A 22,854-nucleotide genomic window follows, 5' to 3' on the forward strand; every position below is an offset into this window, starting at 1 on the left:
GCATGCACGCGTGGGTCAAGCGCAAGAAACCTTTTCCATAATGTAACCGTTTTCCTGTGAATGCATCTGCTTTAATTTCCCTCTAGGGAATGAAGGAATGAAGCCCTGGGCTGAGTGCCTGAGGGTTGTGAATAGAAGCCAAACGATCCTACTATAGGTCAAAATAAATTCTATCATTTAAGGTCTGTATATCCTGAGATGAGTATTCCTAATAAATAAATCATGTTTTTATGCATGGAAGAAACATTTGATAGCATATGGAGATTTGAGTGTTTGGGATACATAGTGAGGTACTAAAAACATTTTTAAATCTAACATCTTGCATTATCCTTTTTCTTCCCATTACATATCTCTGCAAGGCTGAATTTTCTCCATATGTTTCAACAAAGACAACATACCCAGCAGATTGAATACACAAACCAATGTGAGAATTCAGCTGTATCTCTTAAGCCAAATATTAAGGGTATTTGCAAAAACTCAAACAATGCCATTTTGCATTAATTATTACCATTTGCATTAATTATTTTGTCATAATTATTTTCCACAAAAGACATTATGTGATTGTAAACAGAAAGAAAGAAAAAGAAAGAAAGAAAAAGAAAAACCAAACCACCTGCAGGTCTTGATGGCAAGGATGAGTCTCGTTTGCATATATAGCTTTACATCCAGAGTTCTGGGCCAATTCACTGCAAATAGTCACCAAGCAGCAATTTGCTAAAAATTCGCTACTTCACTAATTGGCAATTTGCTAAGTCCCCAAGCAGAAATTTGCTAACACTGAACTTCTGATTAATCGGACATATATATCGATTAAGGCTTTATAAAATTCATGGCACTTATGTTTTGCTGCAGCATGTGATGAGCAATATATTTGGGGGAAATTTTTGTGTGTGTTGAATTTCAGCTTTTTGGGAAATAATAAATACCAAGAATTTTATGTATGTTTGTTTCTCTCTTCCAACTAACTGAGTTTTCAGTCTGGTCAACTGCCTTTGCTACATGTCTTCATTTTCGGTTTACCTTCTTGAGAAAGGGACACAGGTACAGGGAGCAGATGAGGGGATGTTTTCACATGTGTTAGTCAAGCCTTCCTGTTTCAGGTTGAGTTATTCACCCTAGTGTTTTACTCCTTCTTGTGTCTATGCCCTTTTCCATGTAATCTTGAAGTTCTTTCCACTACATGTGGAATATACTTTTCTATCCCTTGACTTTGGCCTCAACCGTATGACTTGCTCTGGCTGATGGAATATGAATGGACATGACAGCTTGCTGGTTAGAGCCTAAAACTTAAGGGGCCTCATGTGTCTCTTGCCTCTTGTGTCCCTTCCGCCATCATGAGATGATGTCCCCATCACCTGGGCTGTAGAATGACACACGTGGAGCAGAACTTCACCTGCCCCCCCCCCCCCCCGCCCCAAATTGCAGCCTGACACAGAGCTGCCCAGCCAGCCTGCAGACACACTGCACTGATGTGGGAATGAATCCTCACTGTTGCACACCTACTGAGGGTTTGTGCTTATTCGGTTTCAGCAGAAACTCACTAGAGTTGAATGGCAAATACACATATCAAAGAAGAGCACAAAAGTCATGCTTACGGCACATTCTTTATTTTCTTGAGAATGGGCATGGACACGTCCTTCCCTGCTGCCTTGGAGGTTTTACTCTTGATTTGAACTATTTGGAAATAGTGTCTGCAAATTTTTGCCAGTTTGGCATAACTTGGTTTCTCAACTTCTGTTTTACGGATTTGTTGATCTAGATTCATTGAATGTTGATTTTCTGTGTGTTTTACAATTCAGATTTTCCAAGGCTGCTGCTTTTTTTTTAAGTTTATTTATTTATTTTGGGAGAGAGAGAGAGAAAGAGGCATGAGCTGGGGAGGGACAGAGAGAGAGAGGGAGACAGAATCCTAGGCAGGCACTACTGACAGTACGGAGCCTGACTTGGGACCATAAAATCATGACCTGAACTGAAATCAGGAGTCAGGAGCTTAACTGACTGAGCCACCCAGGCGCCCCCAGATTTTCCAAGGCTTCATTGATAGTAAATGCAGTAGAGTAGATCAGAGGTGAAGCATGTGTTTGATAAATTAGTAGTTCAGTGAATTGGTCATTTGCCTAATACCTAAATCTTTGAATTGGTTAATTATCTGAATTAGCTGTTGGTAATTCAGTTAGTGGCAAACTTCTAGATGCTGAAAGATTTTAGAATTACTCTGCTTTAGTACCTAGTGTGATGAATGACAGAGGATAGGCACTCAATAACTACTGAGTGGATAAAAGATGTCAAAGTTGTGTCAACATTATCTATCTTTATCGTTTTGGAAAGGCTTGAGCTAGATGTGAGATGATTTGGAGCCAGAGAAGCTCTGTCTTGTGAATTACTTTTAGTTGCAGTATAGAAGGGATGTTAATCTATTACCTTGCAATGAAAATATAACAACTTTTCAAATGCATGAAAATACCCTAGAGCCATATTTAGGATTATTAGTAGAGAAATTAATATATTTTATATCTGCATGACATCTTGTGTATAATTCACAGCCCTTACATATCAATTATTTCATCAGAGTCTCATAGTAATCCTGTGAGGTCAATGAAATCTCAATCATTCCCAGTGTACATTTTTGGAGTTTGAAACATCATTTGGATTAGGATTTATCTGCTAGGAACAGAATCTGAAACAAGGTAGAAGTCAAGAGGTAGACAATTCAGGATGGAAATGGTCTCTCTTGTTTCTCCATCCTTGAGTCATCTCGCGACCCAAGACGACGCGGTAGATGCAGCCATAATGACAGCATTCCTGGCATCAGGAAAGAGAAAGGGACAACATAAGTGCATCATGTCCCCTTTGTTAAAGTTGCAGGGGCGCCTGGGTGGCTCAGTTGGTTAAGCAGCTGACTTCGGCTGAGGTCATGGTTTTCACAGTTCATAGATTCGAGCCCTGCATCCGGCTCTGTGCTGACAGCTTGGATCCTGGAGCCTGCTTCAGATTCTGTGTCTCCCTCTTCTCTCTGCCCCTCCCCAGCTCATACTCCATCTGTCTCTCTCTCTCAAAAATAAATAAACATTAAAAAAAATAAAGTTGCAAGGGAGGCTGAGTAATGTAATTTTTTATTCCACCTGGGTATGTGCCCAGATAAAAATTCAGAGTTTGTAAAACTATAGAAAGAAGAAAGAGAAAACAAATGTTGTGGGGCACCAGCAATCTCTGCTTCTGAATAAATCAGGCACAAAACTTGAGCACAAACTCAAGTATACTGACACTGGGATCAGATGTTTCTTCCATTGTAGTTACCCATCCCAACTAGTTTTTTTCTTTTTAATTGAGATATAACTTATATTCCGTGGAATGCTCAGACCTTAAGTGTACAACCCAATGAATTTTGATAAATTTATATAACTGTGTAACCTAAGTCCTAACCAAGAGGTAGAGTATTTCCATTACCCCAGAAGCTTCTTTCATGACCCCTTCCAAGCAATCTCCACTTCCCATAAACAACTGCTGATCTAATTTCTATCATCATGGAAGTTTAGCCCCTTCTTAAACTCAGAAAGCAGAATCATAAAGCACGTACTCTACTGTGTCTGGTTTCTTTTCACTCAACATAATGTTTTTAAATATTCATTGTGTTGTGGGTTACAGTAGTTTGTTCTTTTTGTTTGGTGAATAGTATTCCACTGTATACATATACTGCAACAGAACAAAATGTATTCCCCTGTTGGTAGACATTTGATTTGATTTCTGCTTTTGGTCATTACGAATAAAAGCTGCTATAAACATTCTTTGACATTCCCATTTTTATAAAAGCATAAACCAATAGAGCCATGTATTTATTTTTCTTGTAAAATACCTTTTTGGAAGAAGGATTATATATATATTCCTAATTCTATATAAATCTGTACATCATTTATAATGGTCGGGTTTGATTAGAACTGGAGAGGTGAGGGATTAACCCATAGACAATGGGCGAATCTTTATCAGGTTATGAAATGAAATCAACCCCTTACAACAAATGCAATTTAGGTGAACAAACAGTTTTATACCACAAACATTTTTAACAAATGTGTTTCTTATAACAAATATTCATAGATCACATTAAAAAATTATCTCCCTTAGATTTTTTAAACTGAATATTTCAATATGGAATATATTTTTTCTGATAGACTTTCACAGAAAGTCAACTTCACGATGACCCGTGAGAGAATAAATACATGTTTTACTTCAATATTTGGAGCTTCATGTAATTGTTTCCTATTAGAGCCCCATACAGAGTAAGTACCCAGTGAATATTAGGTAAATTTATTTTTTTTACATTTCCTATTGATTCCAAAGTTATGCTACCAACAAGGAAGTTTGAGGTTTTATTATCCAAGTCCTGCTTCCCATGGGGTTGTCTGCCTGATTGGGAAGGGGAAAGGTATAGCTCTTTGGGAGCAGCCTTCTCTCACTTGATCATGATGACTTCCCCTCTGGTATCTCTCACACAGGGTGAACTCAAGGCTGAGATGCCAGAATTCAAGAATACCTGGGAGGCAAGTTTACTTTACTCTTGTTTTAAATTGGGTGCAATTGAGACTCTGTGGCTTAGTCTCAGCATTTCCAAGTCTGAGACCAAAGGGTGAGCAGATCCTCTGTCTGGAGTCTACTGTAAGATATGAGCTCTGGTTGGTAGCTGGGTCTTAATTCTTTCTGAATGGCTAACTGAGGAACCTGCAGGAACTGACTCTTCTCCGGACATTATTTAAATCTCTGTGTTCAGTACAAAAGGAGGAACCTTTGGTGAGAATAGCAGAGCCACAGAAGCTTTGGGGTGAGTTTTGTTTTGTGAGCATGTGCTTCTTTGCATGTCATGATTATAATTCCACTTTGGAAGCAAAGGGAATGTTACCATGAGGTGCATGGCATTTTACGAAGTGCTTTCATATAGGTCTGGTCTTTTCCTGAGGCAATCACAGTGCTAGGTATTGGGATTCAGAGATGGAGAGGATTCAGAGATCTTTATTCTTTAGATATTTTCTGAATACCTACAGAGTACCAAATACTGTGCTAAAAAGGAGAGAGGCTATGGAATATCTCTACCCACTGTTAATTCCAGTTTTTATTTTATTTTTTTATTTTATTTTTTAAGGGATATTTCATTTCTATCTTTCTTTTTCCTTTTTTTTTCAATATATGAAGTTTATTGTCAAATTGGTTTCCATACAACACCCAGTACTTATTCCAAAAGGTGCCCTCCTCAATACCCATCATCCACCCTCCCCTTCCTCCCACCCCCCATCAACCCTCAGTTTGTTCTCAGTTTTTAAGAGTCTCTTATGCTTTGGCTCTCTTCCACTCTAACCTCTTTTTTTTTTTTCCTCCTTCCCCTCCCCCATGGGTTCCTGTTAAGTTTCTCAGGATCCACATAAGAGTGAAACCATATGGTATCTGTCTTTCTCTGTATGGCTTATTTCACTTAGCATCACACTCTCCAGTTCCATCCATGTTGCTACAAAGGGCCATATTTCATTCTTTCTCATTGCCACGTAATTTCTTTATCCATTCATCAGTTGATGGACATTTAGGCTCTTTCCATAATTTGGCTATTGTTGAGAGTGCTGCTATAAACATTGGGGTACAAGTGCCCCTATGCATCAATACTCCTAATTCCAGTTTTTAAAAAGAACTCCCTACCCCCAGTGTGGGACTAAAACTTGTGACCCCAAGATCAAGAGTCACACGCTCTACTGACTAAGCCAGCCAGATACCTCCCCCTCCACTCCCCTGTATATTCACTGAATGCTATCTCATGGCAGGTGCTTCAGTTGGCACTGGAGATGGAGTGGTGAGTAAGATACAATCTGTGCCTCCAGGAAGTTCACAATTTACTGGGGGCAGATGGTCACATAAAACAATTACATTTTAGTGTGGAAAGTGCCGTAATTTGAAAATGTCCTGCGAGAAGAGGACCACTGATTGTGAATTTGGAAGATGCATTTCCTATCTCAGAAGAATTCAAGGCAACACAGAGGATGGGAACTTAAGTTCTCTTGGGATGGGCTGGGGGAGGGATCTATCTCTAAGTCAGGTAGTATCTTCATGCTACAGTTTAGACATTTGGTCTCTGAGGGGTTAAAGAACTCTATCTCTCATCTATCTATCTATCTCTCATCTAACTCTTATCTATCTATCTATCTATCTATCTATCTATCATCTGTTTATCCATCCATCCATCCACCCATCTGCCCACTTATTTTTAATAACCCTTTAGACATCACATAGATACCACCTGAAGAAACCTGATGTAAACTTTCGAGTCTGGACTGATAGCAGTGCTTCCTTTCATAAATGGCTTCTTGGTAAAATACCCCAGCTAGGCTGAGAGTTTGGTGCTGGCCTCTTCTCTCTTTGTCTCTGAAGGCATAAACTCTATCAGTGATTTCCTTCTGGCTCATGGTGGTCCTTCACCAGCTGAGCCTACCCCACTTGCTAGAGGAAGGAAGCTTTGTGGCATGAGTGGATGTCATGTGATTCCTAATCTCAGAACCCCAGAACCTCACTGTATGAGGGGCCGTATTGATACACACAGATCTCAGCCACTTTGAACAAAGTCCAGCATGGATGAGGACAGTGTACAAATCAGTCAGTGCACAATCTTGCTGAAGCCCTGGGGTGTTGGAAGGCTGGAATTAGAGAAGGTTGTGTCAGAGCATGAGTAGATGCTGTGGGCAGAGGGTGTTTATACTTCTCTTGCCCCTGGGGGGGCATATGATAGGAGGTATCAGTGAAGAGAGGAATTGTGTATGGATTGAGCTGGACCTTTGGAAAGGGATGAGGTCACCAAGTGACCAAGTGTAGAAGGAGGGAAAGGAGGAGAAGCAGAAATAAGAATGCTGAGTGTCAAGAGGTATATTTTCTGAAGAGTCTGAAGGGTAAGTGGAGAGGTGAGAATCATGTTCTGCAAACCAAGGATGGAAAGGGGACAAGAGGAAGTGGTACAAAGAAAAACTGCAGGCAAAAGACAACTGAAATCATTCAAAGGCCATAGAGAGACCTTTAAAATAGAGACAGCAACACTGTCCTTACTGCCACCATCATCTGAGGGGACATTCATCTCCTAATAGGTGCCCCCTCCTCTGGTCTCCTCCCATTAGTCCAACCTCCATATACAAAGGGATTTTACTCTCCAGCCGATGAACATTCCTGAAGATTTCCCGTCGTCTGCAGGATAAACCCCCAAGCGCACAACAGTCCTTCAGGAACTAGTGCTAGACTCTGTCTCCAGTTTTATTTTTTATATTCTGCCCTTTACTCCAGCCACACGTGGGTGGATTTTCATGACTTTGTACACTCTTCTTTTTTGGACTGTTCTTTCCTTCTGTACATAACTAACTAAAGTCTACTCATCTTTCAATATCCAGCTCACAGATTGGCAAGGGATTAATACCTCATCCATGCACTTAATGAGTCTTTTGTATCATTTCAGATCACCCCACACAAATTACTGCCTCCTGTGGCAACTTCATGGCTCGCATACACAACGTGACTGAATTCATTTTCCTAGGACTTTCTCCCAGCTGGGAGGTGCAGAAAGTTTGTTTTGTGCTATTTCTGCTTTTGTACACAGCAGTTGTGCTGGGGAATTCCCTCATTGTGCTCACTGTCATGACCAGCAGAAGTCTTGGTTCTCCCATGTACTTCTTCCTCAGCTGCCTGTCCTTTGTGGAGATCTGCTACTCCTCTACTACGGCCCCCAAACTCATCTCAGATTTGCTGACTGAAAGAAAAGCAATATCACTGTGGGGCTGCATGACACAGCTTTTCTTTATGCACTTCTTTGGTGGTGCTGAGATCTTCCTGCTCACTGTGATGGCCTATGACCGCTATGTGGCCATCTGTAGGCCCCTCAACTATAGGACTATCATGAACCGGCAAGTGTGTGTTGTCCTGGTGGGAGTAGCATGGGTGGGGGGCTTTGTGCATTCCTTTGCCCAAATCCTCCTGCTCCTCCACTTGCCCTTCTGTGGCCCCAATGTGATTGACCACTATTTCTGTGACCTGCTTCCCCTGCTCAAACTTGCCTGCTCTGACACCTTCCTCGTCGGCCTGCTGATTGTTGCCAACGGGGGGACCTTGTCTGTGATCAGCTTTGGGATCATCTTAGCCTCCTATGTGGTCATTTTACTCCATCTGAGGACTCGAAGCTCTGAGGGGCGGAGTAAGGCCCTCTCCACCTGTGGGTCCCATATCACCGTGGTTACCTTATTCTTTGGGCCCTGCATCTTCATCTATATGAGGCCTTCCACCACCTTGTCTGGAGACAAGATGGTGGCCGTGTTCTACACCGTCATCACGCCGCTCCTCAACCCTGTCATCTACTCCCTGAGAAACGCTCAAGTGAAGAAGGCCATGAAGAAACTGTGGATCAGGACAACGAAGCTAGATGAGAAATAGAGGCTGACTCTTGGTATTGATCCTTGGGTTTAGAATGATGCTGAGTCCAAACTGAAGGGGCAGAATAGGGTGAAGGAAAGGTCACAGCACTTGTTATTTCTGGAGTAATTGTAATGGTCTCATCTCCCAACACTGTATTCAAATGACCTGTGAGATAGTTCCTCTTATGGATATATCTATAACTTGATTGCCCATTTTCTGTTAGATGTTTAGATTGTTTCTAACTTTTTTATTGCTATAAATAACACTGTGTTAAGTATTCTTGAATGGAAATCTTTATACTTCTGAAATTCTGTTTGACTCACTTGCTATAATGAATTTACTGTGTTAAAAGGGATAATGACCTTGATGTATAGTGTTAAATTGATTCTTAGAAAGATTGTAGGGGCATCTGGGTGGCTCAGTTGGCTGAGTGTCCAACTCTTGATTTAAGCTCAGATCATGTTCTCACAGTTCGTGAGTCCCAGCCCTGCTTGGGGCTCTATGCAGTCAGTGCAGAGTCTGCTTGGGATTCTCTCTCTCTCTCTCTCTCTCTCTCTCTCTCTCCCCCTATCCTGCTTGCGTGTGCTCTTTCTCACTCAAAATAAATAAACTTTAAAAGGGTTGTAATAACCTTTCTTGTGAAAGTACTCTTGACAAATTAAACACTGTCATTAAACATTTTCTTGATGGCAAACAAGATTTTACATAGTCTCAAAGTATCTCCCCATAAGATACTTATTAATTGCAAAAGACAAACACGACTCTACAGTCGAGAAAACTGGAAGACATTCCCTTGAACATTTACTCAAGTAAACATCATCAGTATTGAGACTGGAGAGGCACAGGATAACATTGCTGTGGTATTCTTGCCACAAATACACAATCTGAGTCTAACCATGACAAAATATCAGGCAGACCCCAACTGAAAAATATTCTGCAAAATTAACAGCCTGCATTCTTCAAAATATGAATAAGAGATTACAGAATTTTTCCAGATACAGACATAGGTAATTAGATGCAACCTGTGATCCTTGATTGGATTCTGTACTGGATGAAGGTCATTAGTGAGCACAAGCTGTGTTGAGGGGACGATAGAATTGTATCAGAGTTATTTCCTGATTCTGATAATTGTAGTGTGTTTATGTCAGAGAATGTCCTTGGATTGGGGAATTATTTAGTAAGATATCTAAAGGTAAGTGGGCATTATGTCATCAACTTTGAAACATTTCAGAAAAATTTGTTTGCCTACCTGTCTATCTAGTGAGAGAATGAATGGTAAAGAAAATGTGGCAAAATGTTAATATTTGGGGGAATTTGGGTTAAGGGTATACAAGAGTTCTTTGTATTATTGCAACTTTTTTGTAAATCAAATTATTTTAAAATATAAAATTAAAATGCTTTGCAAATTAGATAGCTTATTATGTGTGTCTACGTGTGTGTGTGTGTGTGTGGGGGGGACTTTTTAAATGATTTTTTTCATAAGTTTATTATTTATTTTGAGAGAGAGAGAAAAAGAGAGAGTGCACAGCGGAAGGGCAGAGAGAGAGGGAGAGAGAGAATCTCAAGCACGCTCCACACTGTCAGCACAGAGCTCCCTTGGGGCTTGATCTCATGGAAACATGATTCTGACCTGAGCTGAAATCAAAAGTTGAACCCTTAACCACTTAACCGCTTAACCAGCTGAGCCACCCGGACACCCTTCCCTTAGCACTTTGAATATACCATTCCACTCTTCCCGGGCCTGGAAGGCTTCTGCTGAGAGAGTCAGTGATGGTCTTGGAGGTCTCTTGTGTGAGAGAATTTTTTTTCTCTTGCTGCTTTTAAAATTCTATCTTTGCTTTTAAACAGTTGCATTATAATGGTCTTGGGGAAGATCATTTTGTATTGAAAGTTTGGGGTGATCTATTAGTTTCATGAAGTTGGATGTCCAAACATCTCCCCGGATTTGGGAAGTATGCAGCCATTATTTCTTTAAATAAGATTTGTGCCCTCTTGTCTCCTTCTTGGACTGCAGTCATTCTAGACTGTTTCTTTTAATGATATCCCACTGCTCATACAGGCTTTCTACACCCTTTATTTATTTATTTTTTCTGTGTTCTCCTTTGGATAAATTCAGAAGTCCTTTTACTCATAGATTTCTTTCTTCTGATCAATCGATTCTGATGCCAGTGTTCTCTTGCATTTTTGACTCTTCACTTGGTTAGCTTGCCTGTGCTAATCATTTCACAATGTGTATTATATATCAGAACAGCATGCTGTACACCTTGAATACACACAATTTTTACTTGTCAACCCTACTTCAATAAAGCTGGAAAAATTAAACCAAATATTAGTTATCTGTATTACTATTCTAAGCAAATGATGTGTGCGTGTGTGTGTGCATGTGCATACCTGTGTGGTTGTGAGGCAAGGAGGTGTGATGTAAGGTAGGAAAGAAGTGCTCTCTCTGTACACCCTTTAGGCCAGCAGAAATGCACGCACAGGCCACTATTTATGTTTCTCCATTCTGTTCCACCAGCCTCTGGGACTCCCAGAAGTTCTTCACAGGTTCTGACTGTAAGCCAGATGTGAATGATTTTGAGAGTTTTCAACATTATTTTCTTCTCCAGAGGTTTTTTGGTTTTTCGTTTTGTTTTGTTTTTGTTTTTGTTTTTTTTAGTGAGAGGTTGGGAAAGGCTGAGCCCATGACAGTAGCCAATGCCATTTAGTATGCAAATAATAAATTAGGAAGTTACTGATGTATATGCAAAAGGATTTAACATAGGTTTCTTTTTTAAAAAATTTAAAAAAATGTTTATTTATTTTGGAGACAGAGCATGAGTGCGGGAGGGGCAGAGAGAGAGGGAGACACAGAATCCGAAGCAGGCTCCAGGCTCTGAGCTGTCAGCACAGAGCCCGACGCGGGGCTCGAACTCACAAACCGTGAGATCATGACCTGAGCCCAAGTCGGTCGCTCAACCGACTGAGCCACCCAGATGCCCCTTTAACATAGGTTTCTTAAAACAGTGATAATTCGTGGAGCTTTAAAAAAAGGAGCTTGAGTTTTTGTGGTGTTTCAGGTGGATTATGGTTAGGAGGAAGAAACCGTATGTGTACCGCTGATTCATAATTTGTCCCAAGACAGAATTTGTTGGAGCAGCCTTACTACCCAGAGCAGAAACAGATGGGGCACATTTCCTACTTTGGTTTCCCACTACCTGTTCATTTCTTAATGGGGCACCAGTGGTTGGTGACATATTCTGTTTGGGCAGGAAACGTTATGTATAGACATTTGACCCAGATGGACAGTTTATTAGTTGTGTAATTTTGAACCATTCTCCTGATCTTTCTGAGCCTCAGTGACCTAATCTGTTGAATGACAATAGTAACTACTATAGTAGAGTGTTTCTTTGACTATCTGAGGTGTTAGAAAGAAAGAAAGGTTGAAAGACACAATACTGCCCAACACAAGTGTGATGTGTTGTTCCTAGCAGATTAGGCTTAACGGTTAGGGAGCTCTAGTCTTCCTGAAGCCCTTGAACATGAAAATCATATGCTGACAATTTGTGGTAAAACACTTAGGGCTTTAAGATTGAGCAGTTGGAAGACTCTTGTGCTAGGAGTCAGGAAGGAGCTGGGTTAGCCAGGCTACCAGTGCATGGGGCAACTGCACAATAATTTTTCCTCTTTGGCTGTCTTGCCACCTTTAAAGTGAATAATGTGGACAAGGTGATCTGCCGGGCCCTTCCATGTCTAGCATTCTCTGATCAGATGACGTGTTGGAGTATGTGTGGGAAGTGGTCCAGGTCCACTGGGTTAAAGTCTCCCTGGCATCATTGGTCCCATGAGGGGTGAGGTCAGAACAGGCCACCCAAGAGCTTCTTGAGAAAGTCTGTGGTGGGCTCAGAGGGCTATTGTTGATATTGAGTTCTTCTCTGCCACTTGCTTGAGGATGCACTTGCCACTTGCTAGGGGGAAACCTCTAGGGGGCAGGACAAGAGGGGGTTAATCATGTGGGGCAAGTAGACGTACCAACCTTATAATTGGATTAATTAGAGCTATGTTCCCTAACCTCTGAAGGAAGCAATTGGGACGTTGACTTTTGCTCTTCTCAGAAACTCCCCAGACAGGAGATGCTACAAAGTTCAGGGAATTCAATTCTCTGATGGAAGTCTACATCTCCTACACCTTAAGTGCTCCCAGCACACATTTTCCCCAAACCTCATTCTAGTGGATTTTAGGGTGGACTGGCCCTGTTCCATCCCACTGTAGCTGTTTTAGTGAGAAAGTTATCAAGTGCTGGAGGTGGTGGCGTTGATGGCACCTGGTGAGTCCATAGGGGAAGATCAGAATTTAGTGGTGCCTCTATGTGTGGAACAGATTCAGAATCAGCTCATTCACTGAACCCTTACCACAGATGGACAGACCCTCAGGCAGAGTCTTTCACACACACATCGGCACCATGCTGGTGTTACTCTGGCGTCCACACACTTTCACGTATGGGGAGGCTTTCTTAGATTTGCTCACTCAGCTGATGGGCAGACCTTGGACATCACCCTGTTAAAGTCTCTCCTGCCTGCTTAAATGACATAACTCTCTAGCATGGCTGAGAGCAGGTGTTATAGTGATTCTCACCAGAGCTGCTGGTAACATGGCCAACGTGGAATGGTTTGCCAAGCTAGTTTTTAATTCACTACTGACTCACGCATTTTTGAGAAATTCTTTTGAAAAATTCGAGGGGCCTGGCTAAGACATTCTCACATCTGGTCTTCTCTTGTAGAAATGAAGGCATTAGCCCATTTGAGCCTGGATGGAGATTAGGCTATACAGAAGCCCACCTTTTCCTGAGGACCATCTTGAGCCAAGATTTCCAAGTTTTAGATCAATGAGTGCTAATATACACCTTTTGTTTCTCTGATCAGTTTATCTATAGAGGTTGTTAGTGAAGCAAATCTGTTTTCCTTGGGTGTCTTATCGATATGAATGTCTTCTGACTACAAAAGATTGAGAAGATAAAATTAAGAATCAAGACAACAAACAGTATTCAAGGTGGGTTCATTCACTTAATCTCTGTGAGGCAGGCTTTGGAATTATTTTCAAAAAGAGAGCTTATTTTTTATACTAGGTATTGCTACATATCCTGTAGCCTCTGTGCTGTTACAGGACACCCACAGTGATCCCTTGGTTTTGAAATAGATGTAGTAGCAGATCGAGGATTCAGAGATCAAATAAAAACTCATATTAACATCTGAGTTCCAAGCCCTGGACAAGGTGCAATATAGGCCATAAACCTATGGGTAATCTAATCCTTGGTGACAAAGTGCCGGAGCCAAGATCTCAAGTCACCGAGGCATGTCTGGCATGAGCTTCTTTCCCCGGCAGCCCAGTTTGGCCGACTCCGGAAACATCCTCTCCCCGCCTGGGCTTCTGAGCTCTGCTCAGGCTGTCTGTGCAGAAATCACATCCCAGGAAGATGGAGAGCTGAGTCGGACCACGTTATTGTTCATTTTCTCGCCGGTGTATCGTTTTAGATCTTGCTCCTCAGGTTTGCTCTGCTTGCGTTACGAACAGGAATCTCCTCTCTCTGCGTGACCCCCACTCCCATTCTGGAAGCCGGCCACGGGTGGGCAGCAGGGGAGGAGCTGGTGGGTGAGAGGAGAGTGATGCAGGTGTTGGGAGGAAGCCCTGGAGCCTGGTCTAGTCCAAGCTCCGCCCAAAGGGCCGTGTGATTCTGGGTCCAGATTCCTCTTCTGTGGAAGGAGGATTCCATGAGCTTCCTTCCGAATCAAACAGCTGATGGTGGCTCAGTGAGGGAGCTAGCAGGAGAGGCCCGCCTTGACGCCTCTGGTGAGGGCTATTGTTGGAGGACAAGTGGGAGAAAAGCATGCTGGAAAAGGCTGGTCAGAGCAATATTATTTGTCAGAATCCACAGAAGGAGGGGTTCCATGGCAGAAAGGTATAATGAGAACTCATGAAGTAAGACAGATTTATTGTGGTTTATTGTGAAGATTTGGAAAATGTTCACTGAAGTTGCTTATTGGGGCCACTGTGTTCAGGCTTCTAAGTGTGTCACTATTTAGGATTTCTGAACCACAAAACCTGGAAATGTGCAGTTACTTGCTGTTTGAGAAGAACACGTTTACCTTTTGGAGTCTCTTCCTTGGCCCTGCCAGTTAAAGAGTCAGAATTAAAGTCACCGCACAGGTGACACGTCACTGCACTGTCAACGGTTTACTGGTCTGATGACCTCTTTGTGAAATTGTCTCTCAGATGTTTTCCATTTCTGCTCAGAGTTTTGAAAATGTTAATTTCCTTCTCTCTCTTCCATTGTAAAGACTTAACATTTTTTTAACTTTTTAGAGAATAATTTGATGGTTATCTGGCTCTGTTACCTTCAACAACTTTGGAAAGAAAAACACAACTACTTTTTTGAAAATCTGAAATCTAACGCGGTCTCTGCCAATCCTCTGAGAGGAACTCTCTGATACCCGAACTTGGGAACAGTTGTAGAATCAGAGAACAATTACCTTCAGATCTAATTCAGAGATTATTTGGCCCGTAATAGAGCCATTTTTACCATTGGGGTGAAGCACGCCCATCTATGGTTCTTGCTCTCTGCGTAAACATCTGAGTGTGAGTATTGGCACATGGCGGGTGGATCAGGAGGATACAGAGGAGCCTGTGGGGAAGAGAGGGAAGGGCACAACAGTGAGAGGATAGCTTATGCCTATTTTATTGATAAGGAAGCAGGCTCAGAGAGGTTGAGTCGCTTGTCCAAGGCCACACAGCTCTTATTTGAACTGAGGTCCGTACTTTGCAAAATGTAGCTGCTTCCACTGTCTTACTCCTGAAGAGTGACTTATGTTGATTGCCTACCAAGGCTGTCATATCTATCTTGCCTTACCCTATAACACGGAATGGATTTTCTACAGTAAGTGTCAGAGTTTCTCGGTTATTGCATATCTTGTGAAACGAACCGGGCTCCCTAGTGGGCATAACTCAGAAGCTAAGTTTCAGGGGCGGGGAACAGAGTTGCCGAGCTTCAACCATTGCCCTTGGAGGTGGGTATGGAGTAGGGGAAATGTGAGAGTCCCCTGAGTTTGTTTAATTAATTAATTAATAGTGGTAAAGCATAAAATAAAAATTTACCGCCTAAGCCACTTTTTAATTATACAGTTCCATGGTATGAAAGCACATTCACATTGTTGTGCCTCCATTGGTCCAACCTGAAGCTCTGTACCCATTAACTCCACATCCCCTCCCCCTCCCCCTGGCGACCACCCTTCTACCTTCTGTGTCTCTGAACTTACTACCCTAGGGACCTCGTATAAGTGGACTCACACAGCATTTCTCTTTTTTTTGTGGGAAAAGAAAAAGAAGAAGCGTTACGCCTTTTTTGTGTCGGGTTTCGTATGCCACTTAGCACATTCGGTCCTGTTTCATTACGTAGGCCACTGTTTTGTAGGCTCGTTGTAAGATGCGTAAATCAGAACCCGGCCTGCTGCAAGTCTGCACAAGCAAAGGTGGGTGTCAGGGCCTGCCTTGTGAAGCGGGGGCCCTTCCCGTGTCCCCATCGCCCGCTGCACTGACGAGGTGACAAGCATACTCAGTTATATTCTGACACTCTTTTTTTTTTTTTTTTTTTTTTTTTTAATTTTTTTTTTCAACGTTTTTTATTTATTTTTGGGACAGAGAGAGACAGAGCATGAACGGGGGAGGGGCAGAGAGAGAGGGAGACACAGAATCGGAAACAGGCTCCAGGCTCCGGGCCATCAGCCCAGAGCCTGACGCGGGGCTCGAACTCACGGACCGCGAGATCGTGACCTGGCTGAAGTCGGACTCTTAACCGACTGCGCCACCCAGGCGCCCCTATTCTGACACTCTTACGCTATCCTCATTTGCTTTTGAACTTGAGAGCTCGTTCAACCCTCAAAACAGCACCGTGGAAAGAGAGTATTATTTCTGGTTTTCAGACGAACATTACAGGCTCAGAGGGCTTTTTGTATGTGTTTCATGTCAGCTAGTTAGCAGCTGTGTTAGGATTGTACTCCTCTGACTCCAAGCTCTGTGTTCCTGTCACCTGGTCACAATGCCACAGCTGCTGTCCCACACTCGGAGGGCTGGCCTGGAGGGCTTGTTTCTCCCTGCGGGAACGACCGCTTCAGAGGCCCTGACCATGGATCGTCTGTGTCCGATCCCCCTCTGTCAGTCTTCAGAGCTCTCTGCAGTGTGTCGGGCTCTTTCTAACATGCCTTCGCTTGGAGAGACAGTCCTGCTACCCACCTCAGCATCTTTCCCTGTGTGGACTCGCTGTGCTCTGAGACCCTGAGTTAGCAAGCTGGGATGATAGGCTGTTAGGAAGCGGGATTTAAGAGACTTTTGAATCGTTTCTTGGCCAGTGGCCCCAGGACGATTGAGGCAGTCTGCACGTGACACCTTGCAGACACCTCCCTTCTTCATCTCTCCCTTCATGGATGGTGGTTGAAGTTGGTGACTGTCCTTCCCCCTTTCGACTTCTTAAAAATGCCTCTTGGGGAGCCTGGTTAGTTCCCCAGGTTGTGGTATCATGGAGGTTGAGAAGGTCTACTGCTCCCTGCAAAAAATTGGTTCCACATGAGGGTGTTAAGACTCGAGACAAATCTGAAATGTAAATCCTACAACCAGTATAAAGCCCACTTCAGGAGCATGAGATGTAGTGGAAGCTTAGTCTTGAAGGAATCAGATCTCAGGTCAGATACGAGCTGTGAGGCCTTCAAGTAGTGACTGAATCTCTGAGGCTCAATGTTCTTAGATATAAAATATCTTCTCATTTTTGTTGTGAGGATTCACTAACTAACGTATGTGCCTGCTTTAGAGAAAAACACTTCCAGGCAGTGTTATTACAAAGTCCTATTTGGGGGTCGGTAGCAAACATTTGATGATGTTTTGTCCACTTGTCTTAAGGAGAACATGTTTCGGAGAAGCCCAAAGAGGAGAATGACAATTGTCCTCAAGGCCTGAGGAGGATGTTTCTAATCGTTGAAGGAGAGTTCTTTGATTTCTTGACTCCAGTCTGCTAGGCTTTAAAACATGGCAACTACGAACAATGTGACTGAACTCATTCTCTTGGGGTTTTCCCCCAATCAGGATGTGCAGAAGACCATTTCTGTGATGTTTCTCCTCATGTACACGGCCATTGTGCTGGGTAACGGCCTCATTGTGGTGACAATCATGGGCAACAAAGGGCTCACCTCCCCCATGTATTTCTTCCTCGGCTACTTGTCCTTTGTGGAGATCTGTTACTGCTCTGTCACAGCCCCCAAGCTCATCCTTGACTCTTTTATTGAAAGGAAAATCATTTCCCTCAAAGGCTGCATCACACAGATCTTCTTCCTCCATTTCTTTGGTGGCACTGAGATCTTTCTCCTGACAGTGATGGCCTATGACCGCTATGTGGCCATCTGCAAGCCCCTGCACTATACTGTCATCATGAACCGGCGTGCTTGTGGCCTCCTGGTGGGGGCAGCATGGGGTGGGGGCTTGCTGCATTCTGTCGGGCAAACATTCCTTATTTCCCAGCTGCCCTTCTGTGGCCCCAAGGTCCTTGACCACTACTTCTGTGATGTCCACCCTGTGCTGAAGCTGGCCTGCTCAGACACCTTCCTCATCGGTGTGCTAATCATTGCCAACGGTGGCTCCATTTCAGTGATCAGCTTCACGGTACTGCTTGCTTCCTACGTGGTCATCCTGCACGCCCTGAGCACCCAGACCTCAGAAGGTCAGCGCAAAGCTCTGTCCACCTGTGCTTCTCATGTTGCAGTTGTGGGCCTGTTCTTCATACCCTGTTCCTTTGTCTACATGAGGCCCTGTGTCACCCTCCCTGCAGACAAGATAGTCGCTGTGTTTTACACAGTGGTCACACCTCTCTTAAACCCCATCATTTACTCCTTCAGGAATGCTGAAGTGAAAAACGCCATGAGGAGACTGATAGGGAGGAAAGTGATCTGGAAAGAGAAATAGATGACTTAGGGAAAATAAAGAGGAGCAAGGGATGGGAAGTTGGGGCAGATCTCACTTTGCCTCTACCTTTAATTGATGGGCTAACCTTGGGCCTATCACCTTTTTCTTTAAATTTCAATTTCCTCATCCTTATGGGATTGGACAGGATTGAAGGAGGCTCTAGAATGAGGTCTAGCAGGGGTCTTCTAATGCTGCACTTCCACATTTCACAGTGACCTTGAGGCAGCTTGGCTGGTTTTGAGAGAATGAACCCTTCCAGAAAACCGGGGTGTTTCTGGGAATAATGAGGGGGTTGATGGAAGAGGAGGAAGGCTTCCTTGGGGATTAGTGGCCATGTGGCTTTTGTGTTGGCGGAGTCTGAACCTTTGGATTTGGGGAGGAGGAAGGTAGGCAGAGAAACAGAAGTCACTCAAGTGCTTAGAAATTCTGTTAACTCAATAAACTAAAATTTGCCCAGTGGGCTCTGGTCAGGCCAGCTGACCTAGAAGGGTCTAGTCCACAGAGCAGAAGGCATTTTGACTCTTGCCAGCAGACTCATATGAACTCACATTAGCATTAGACTCATGTTGTCAAAGAATCAAGTGGAACCACAGGAGATTTTAAGTGACTTGAAAGCCCTAGACAGTGATACCTAATTGTAGGCACAAGCTTTATTTTTCACATATCAGTAACATTTTAGTGTCTAACATTCTTTTCTGTTTACACCTGTCCTTTTTTTTTCTTGTTTTCCCCCTTATACCTTGGCTGTTTGGGCTATTCATTTTCTCTGTCTTCAGCCTCTTGACTTCTTGCACTTCTCAGCCATTCCCACCAAGCACCCTGTTAACCTGCTCTCCTGTGCCGCCATATTGCCTTGTCATTCTCCATCCATGAGCCCCCACTCCTTCCCAGGCTCCATTCTGGGGCTGCCTGTGGATTAATGGTTTAAATGTCCTTGAGTCTTCACTGTTTGTCCTATATTTTAATCCTCTTGTTGTTGTTTTTTTTTTAATTTTTTTTTTTTTAACGTTTATTTATTTTTGAGACAGAGAGAGACAGAGCATGAACAGGGGATGAGCAGACAGAGAGGGAGACACAGAATCTGAAACAGGCTCCAGGCTCTGAGCTGTCAACACAGAGCCCGACGCGGGGCTCGAACTCACGGACCGTGAGATCATGACCTGAGCCGAAGTCAGACGCTTAACCGACCAAGCCACCCAGGGGCCCCGATCCTCTTGTTTTTGAGTCAGACCATATGCCTGCAAACTGTAACCCCAACAGTGACCCTCATTCACAGTAGATGATTTTCCCCCACCTGAGTGCTTTCAGATTATCCACTTGGAAGTAATTCTCTTATTTTATCTTATTTTCCCTCAAAAATTTTCAGTGACTCCTCATTGTCTTCTGAGTCAACCATGAACTCCTTCTTGACACGCAGCACCTTCAAGGCATGGCCTTCTCTTAATGTTCTTTACTTATTTTCAGTGACACTTTGGTAGAGTTCATTGATTCCTGAACACACATTGCCTTGTGCCTTCCACCTAAAATAGTTTTCATTTCTCTACCTGTTAACATCCCACCTACCTTCCAATACCCATCTAAAATGCTGCTTCCTTTAGGAAGCTTCTATGATGATCCTATTCAGATATGACCTTTGCCTTTTTTTTTTTTTTTGAGTCCCCACAGCACTCAGGTAGACAGAGTCCTTTAAAGCCTTTACTACTTGTATTTCAGTGCTTAATCCCCCTCACCCGACTGTCACTCTCTTGAGACTATGGCCTGAATTGTACTTACCTTTGAATCTTTTGTAAGTGACATGTAGCAAAACTCAACAAACATTTGGTCAATTACATTTCCGTAAGTCATTAGTGCTTCAGATGTAAAAATGGTTGTTATATTTCTCTTTCCAATTATTGAAGTGAGATAGCAATGTTCTATCACCGAAGACAAATAATGACTCTTGATATCATTTCTGAGAATAATATTTATAAATAAACAAGGAACATGTACGTATGTGTATATTTTACTATTAACCAAGAGATGTCATATATTTTATCTCATTTAATCTTAAAACACTCTGGTTAGGTGTGTATGACTCTCCTGTTTTACAGATGGAGAGACTGAATCTTGGGGAGATCAATATTTTGATCAAGGCCACACAGCCTGAGTTCAAACCCTGGTCTGCCTAATTTCGGAGCCTTTGCTCTCTGTGTGCATTCCTCTGCCTCTCTTTAAAGACCACCAGAACAAAACTACATTCCAAGTCTCTGAATTCCAAATCTGAGGGCTGAAAACCTCCTTATTGTCAAGTATTTCCCCCTGGAATCCCTTCAGAGTAAATAAAAAGTGTTTTTAAAAACTATGCAGCATGAATTGCCTTGTGAGTGTTCACAGGTATTTCTGGGTCCACAGAAAACCAGTGCCTGAGATGCCAGATCTGGAAGCAGGAAGATATGATGCTTCAGTCAGTTAACGCTCCTCTTCTCTCTCATCAGGCCAAACTTAGGCATTGAGCTGCAAGAGTTACCTAATGCGTAGGGTCCAAACTCAATATGTTGGCCAAAGAGAGATTTTTTTTTCTAGTGATGTAATGCTAAAAATGGCATCGTTCTTGAGAACACCATACAGATTGGAGAATGAGAAATAGGAATCAAAAAAACTATAGGAATTGAGAACTCACAAATAAGTTTCCTAAAATTAAATCTCAGGAGAATGCTGCCCCATAGGTGACACAATGTTCACCTTGCAGTAGAAGAAACTGGAGGTCAAAGAGGGCTTTGGAAGACGAAAGCCCTTGATGTTTTGTCTACGTGAGTTGTCAACTATATTTCAGAGTCCAGAATTCTTCAGAGGTGAGTTCGGGATCTTCCTGTGCTGCTGTCTTGAACCGCCTCTCTGATTTTTAAATATTAAAACAACCTTGTTTTCCTAAGATAAACAAACCCCACTTGGTCATGATCTGTTATCCCTTGCATACATTCCTGCATTTCATTTAAATATGCTTTACTGAGGATTTTTTGCCTCTATGTTCACGAGTGATGTTTGTGATTTTCTTTTTTTAATTTTTTTTTTTGGCCTGGTTTTGGTGGTAGAGTTATGCTGGTCTCATAAATAACTTGGGAAGTTTTCTAATTTTGAAAACATTTCTGTAGATTTGTGTAAATTTCACAAATTTGTGAAAAAATTTGTGTAAATTTGTAAACATTTGTGTAAAACATTGTGTAAATTTGTGAAAACATTGTGTAAATTTTAAGTCATTTTAAGTGACTTAAAACACTTTTTTTAAAAGTGTTTGATGAAACTAATGAATTCATCTTGGCTTGGAACTTTTTTGGTGTGTGTAACGTATGTAAAGTGTGAATTCAATTTATTTAGCAGATATAGGGCTATTCAGATTTTCTGTTGATTTTGGGTCAGTTATATAAATTATATATATATATTAGGAATTTATACATTTAACTAAGTCATAGAATTTGATGACTTTAGATCAACAAATGACATTGCTTTAAAACTTAAGGTTATTCATAATATTCTATTACCGTTTGTTTTCAGCAAAATCTGTGTGCTAACCATTTTCTTCCCCAAATTAAAATTTTTTACTTTCTCTGTTTTTTGTTTGTTTTTTGTCTTTTTTTTTTTTTAAATTCTGCAGCCTATTTAGGGATTCATTAATTTTCTTGATATGTTCAAAGAATCATTGTCTGGCTCTTATCAAAAATTCTTCTGTTTTTTGTTTTCTATGTGGTTAATATCTGTTATATTTCTTCTTTCCTTCCACTTTGTATCTAAATTTGCTCATTTCTTTTCTCTCTCAAGGTATAGACTTATTCACAGATTTTATACTTTTCTTCATTAGAAAAGTCTTTTTAATGTTTATTTATTATTGAGAGAGCGACAGAGAGACAGAGTGTGAGTGGGGAGGGACAGAGAGGGAGACACAGAATCTGAAGGAGGCTCCAGGCTCTGAGCTGTTAGCACAGAGTCCGATGTGGAGCTTGAACTCACGAGCTGTGAGATCATGACCTGAGCCGAAGTTGGACGCTTAACTGAGCCACCCAGGTGGCTTTTTTCATTTTTAATATTAAGAATTTAAAACTGTTAAGTTTCTTTAAGCAATGTGTCCCATAAAATTTCTCATGTATTTTCATTAATATTCAGTTAAAATGTATTCTAATTTTTAAAAGTGATTTCGTCTTTGACTAGTGGATTATTTAAAGTACATAGTTTATTTTCCAAATAGTTATTTTTTCCTTGATATCTTGTTGTTACTTATTTCTAATTTAATTCCATTGTGAATGATATCGTTCTTTTTACATTTATTGAAGCTTGTTTCATGGCCCGACATAAGGTCTATCTTGGTAAATGTGCCATGTATGCTTCAAAGAGTATGTATTTCGTTTTAGGGTGTCATGCTCTACAAATATCAGTAAGATTAAGGTGGTTCATATGTTGTTCAGATCTATGTTTTTACTGATTTTT

General features: G+C 41.9%; 2 protein-coding genes across 2 annotated transcripts; both read left to right on the top strand.

Annotated features, from left to right (window-relative positions):
- Positions 1 to 7,506: 7,506 nt before the first annotated feature.
- Positions 7,507 to 8,436, top strand: LOC122199938 (olfactory receptor 4X2-like). Its single transcript, XM_042905328.1, has one exon. The coding sequence runs from the start codon at positions 7,507 to 7,509 to the stop codon at positions 8,434 to 8,436; it is 930 nt and encodes a 309-aa protein (XP_042761262.1).
- A 9,027-nt stretch (positions 8,437 to 17,463) lies between these two features.
- Positions 17,464 to 18,396, top strand: LOC122200297 (olfactory receptor 4X1). Its single transcript, XM_042905839.1, has one exon. It carries the CDS (start codon positions 17,467 to 17,469, stop codon positions 18,394 to 18,396), a length of 930 nt encoding a protein of 309 aa, XP_042761773.1. The 5' UTR covers positions 17,464 to 17,466.
- The last annotated feature ends 4,458 nt before the right edge of the window (positions 18,397 to 22,854 follow it).

Source organism: Panthera leo, chromosome D1 (assembly GCF_018350215.1).
Source record: "Panthera leo isolate Ple1 chromosome D1, P.leo_Ple1_pat1.1, whole genome shotgun sequence".
Lineage (NCBI taxonomy): Eukaryota > Metazoa > Chordata > Mammalia > Carnivora > Felidae > Panthera > Panthera leo.

Bases quoted from the DNA above. Each gene is read 5' to 3' on its own strand.
- LOC122200297 (XM_042905839.1), top strand. From the start codon at position 17,467: ATGGCAACTACGAACAATGTGACTGAACTCATTCTCTTGGGGTTTTCC.
- LOC122199938 (XM_042905328.1), top strand. From the start codon at position 7,507: ATGGCTCGCATACACAACGTGACTGAATTCATTTTCCTAGGACTTTCT.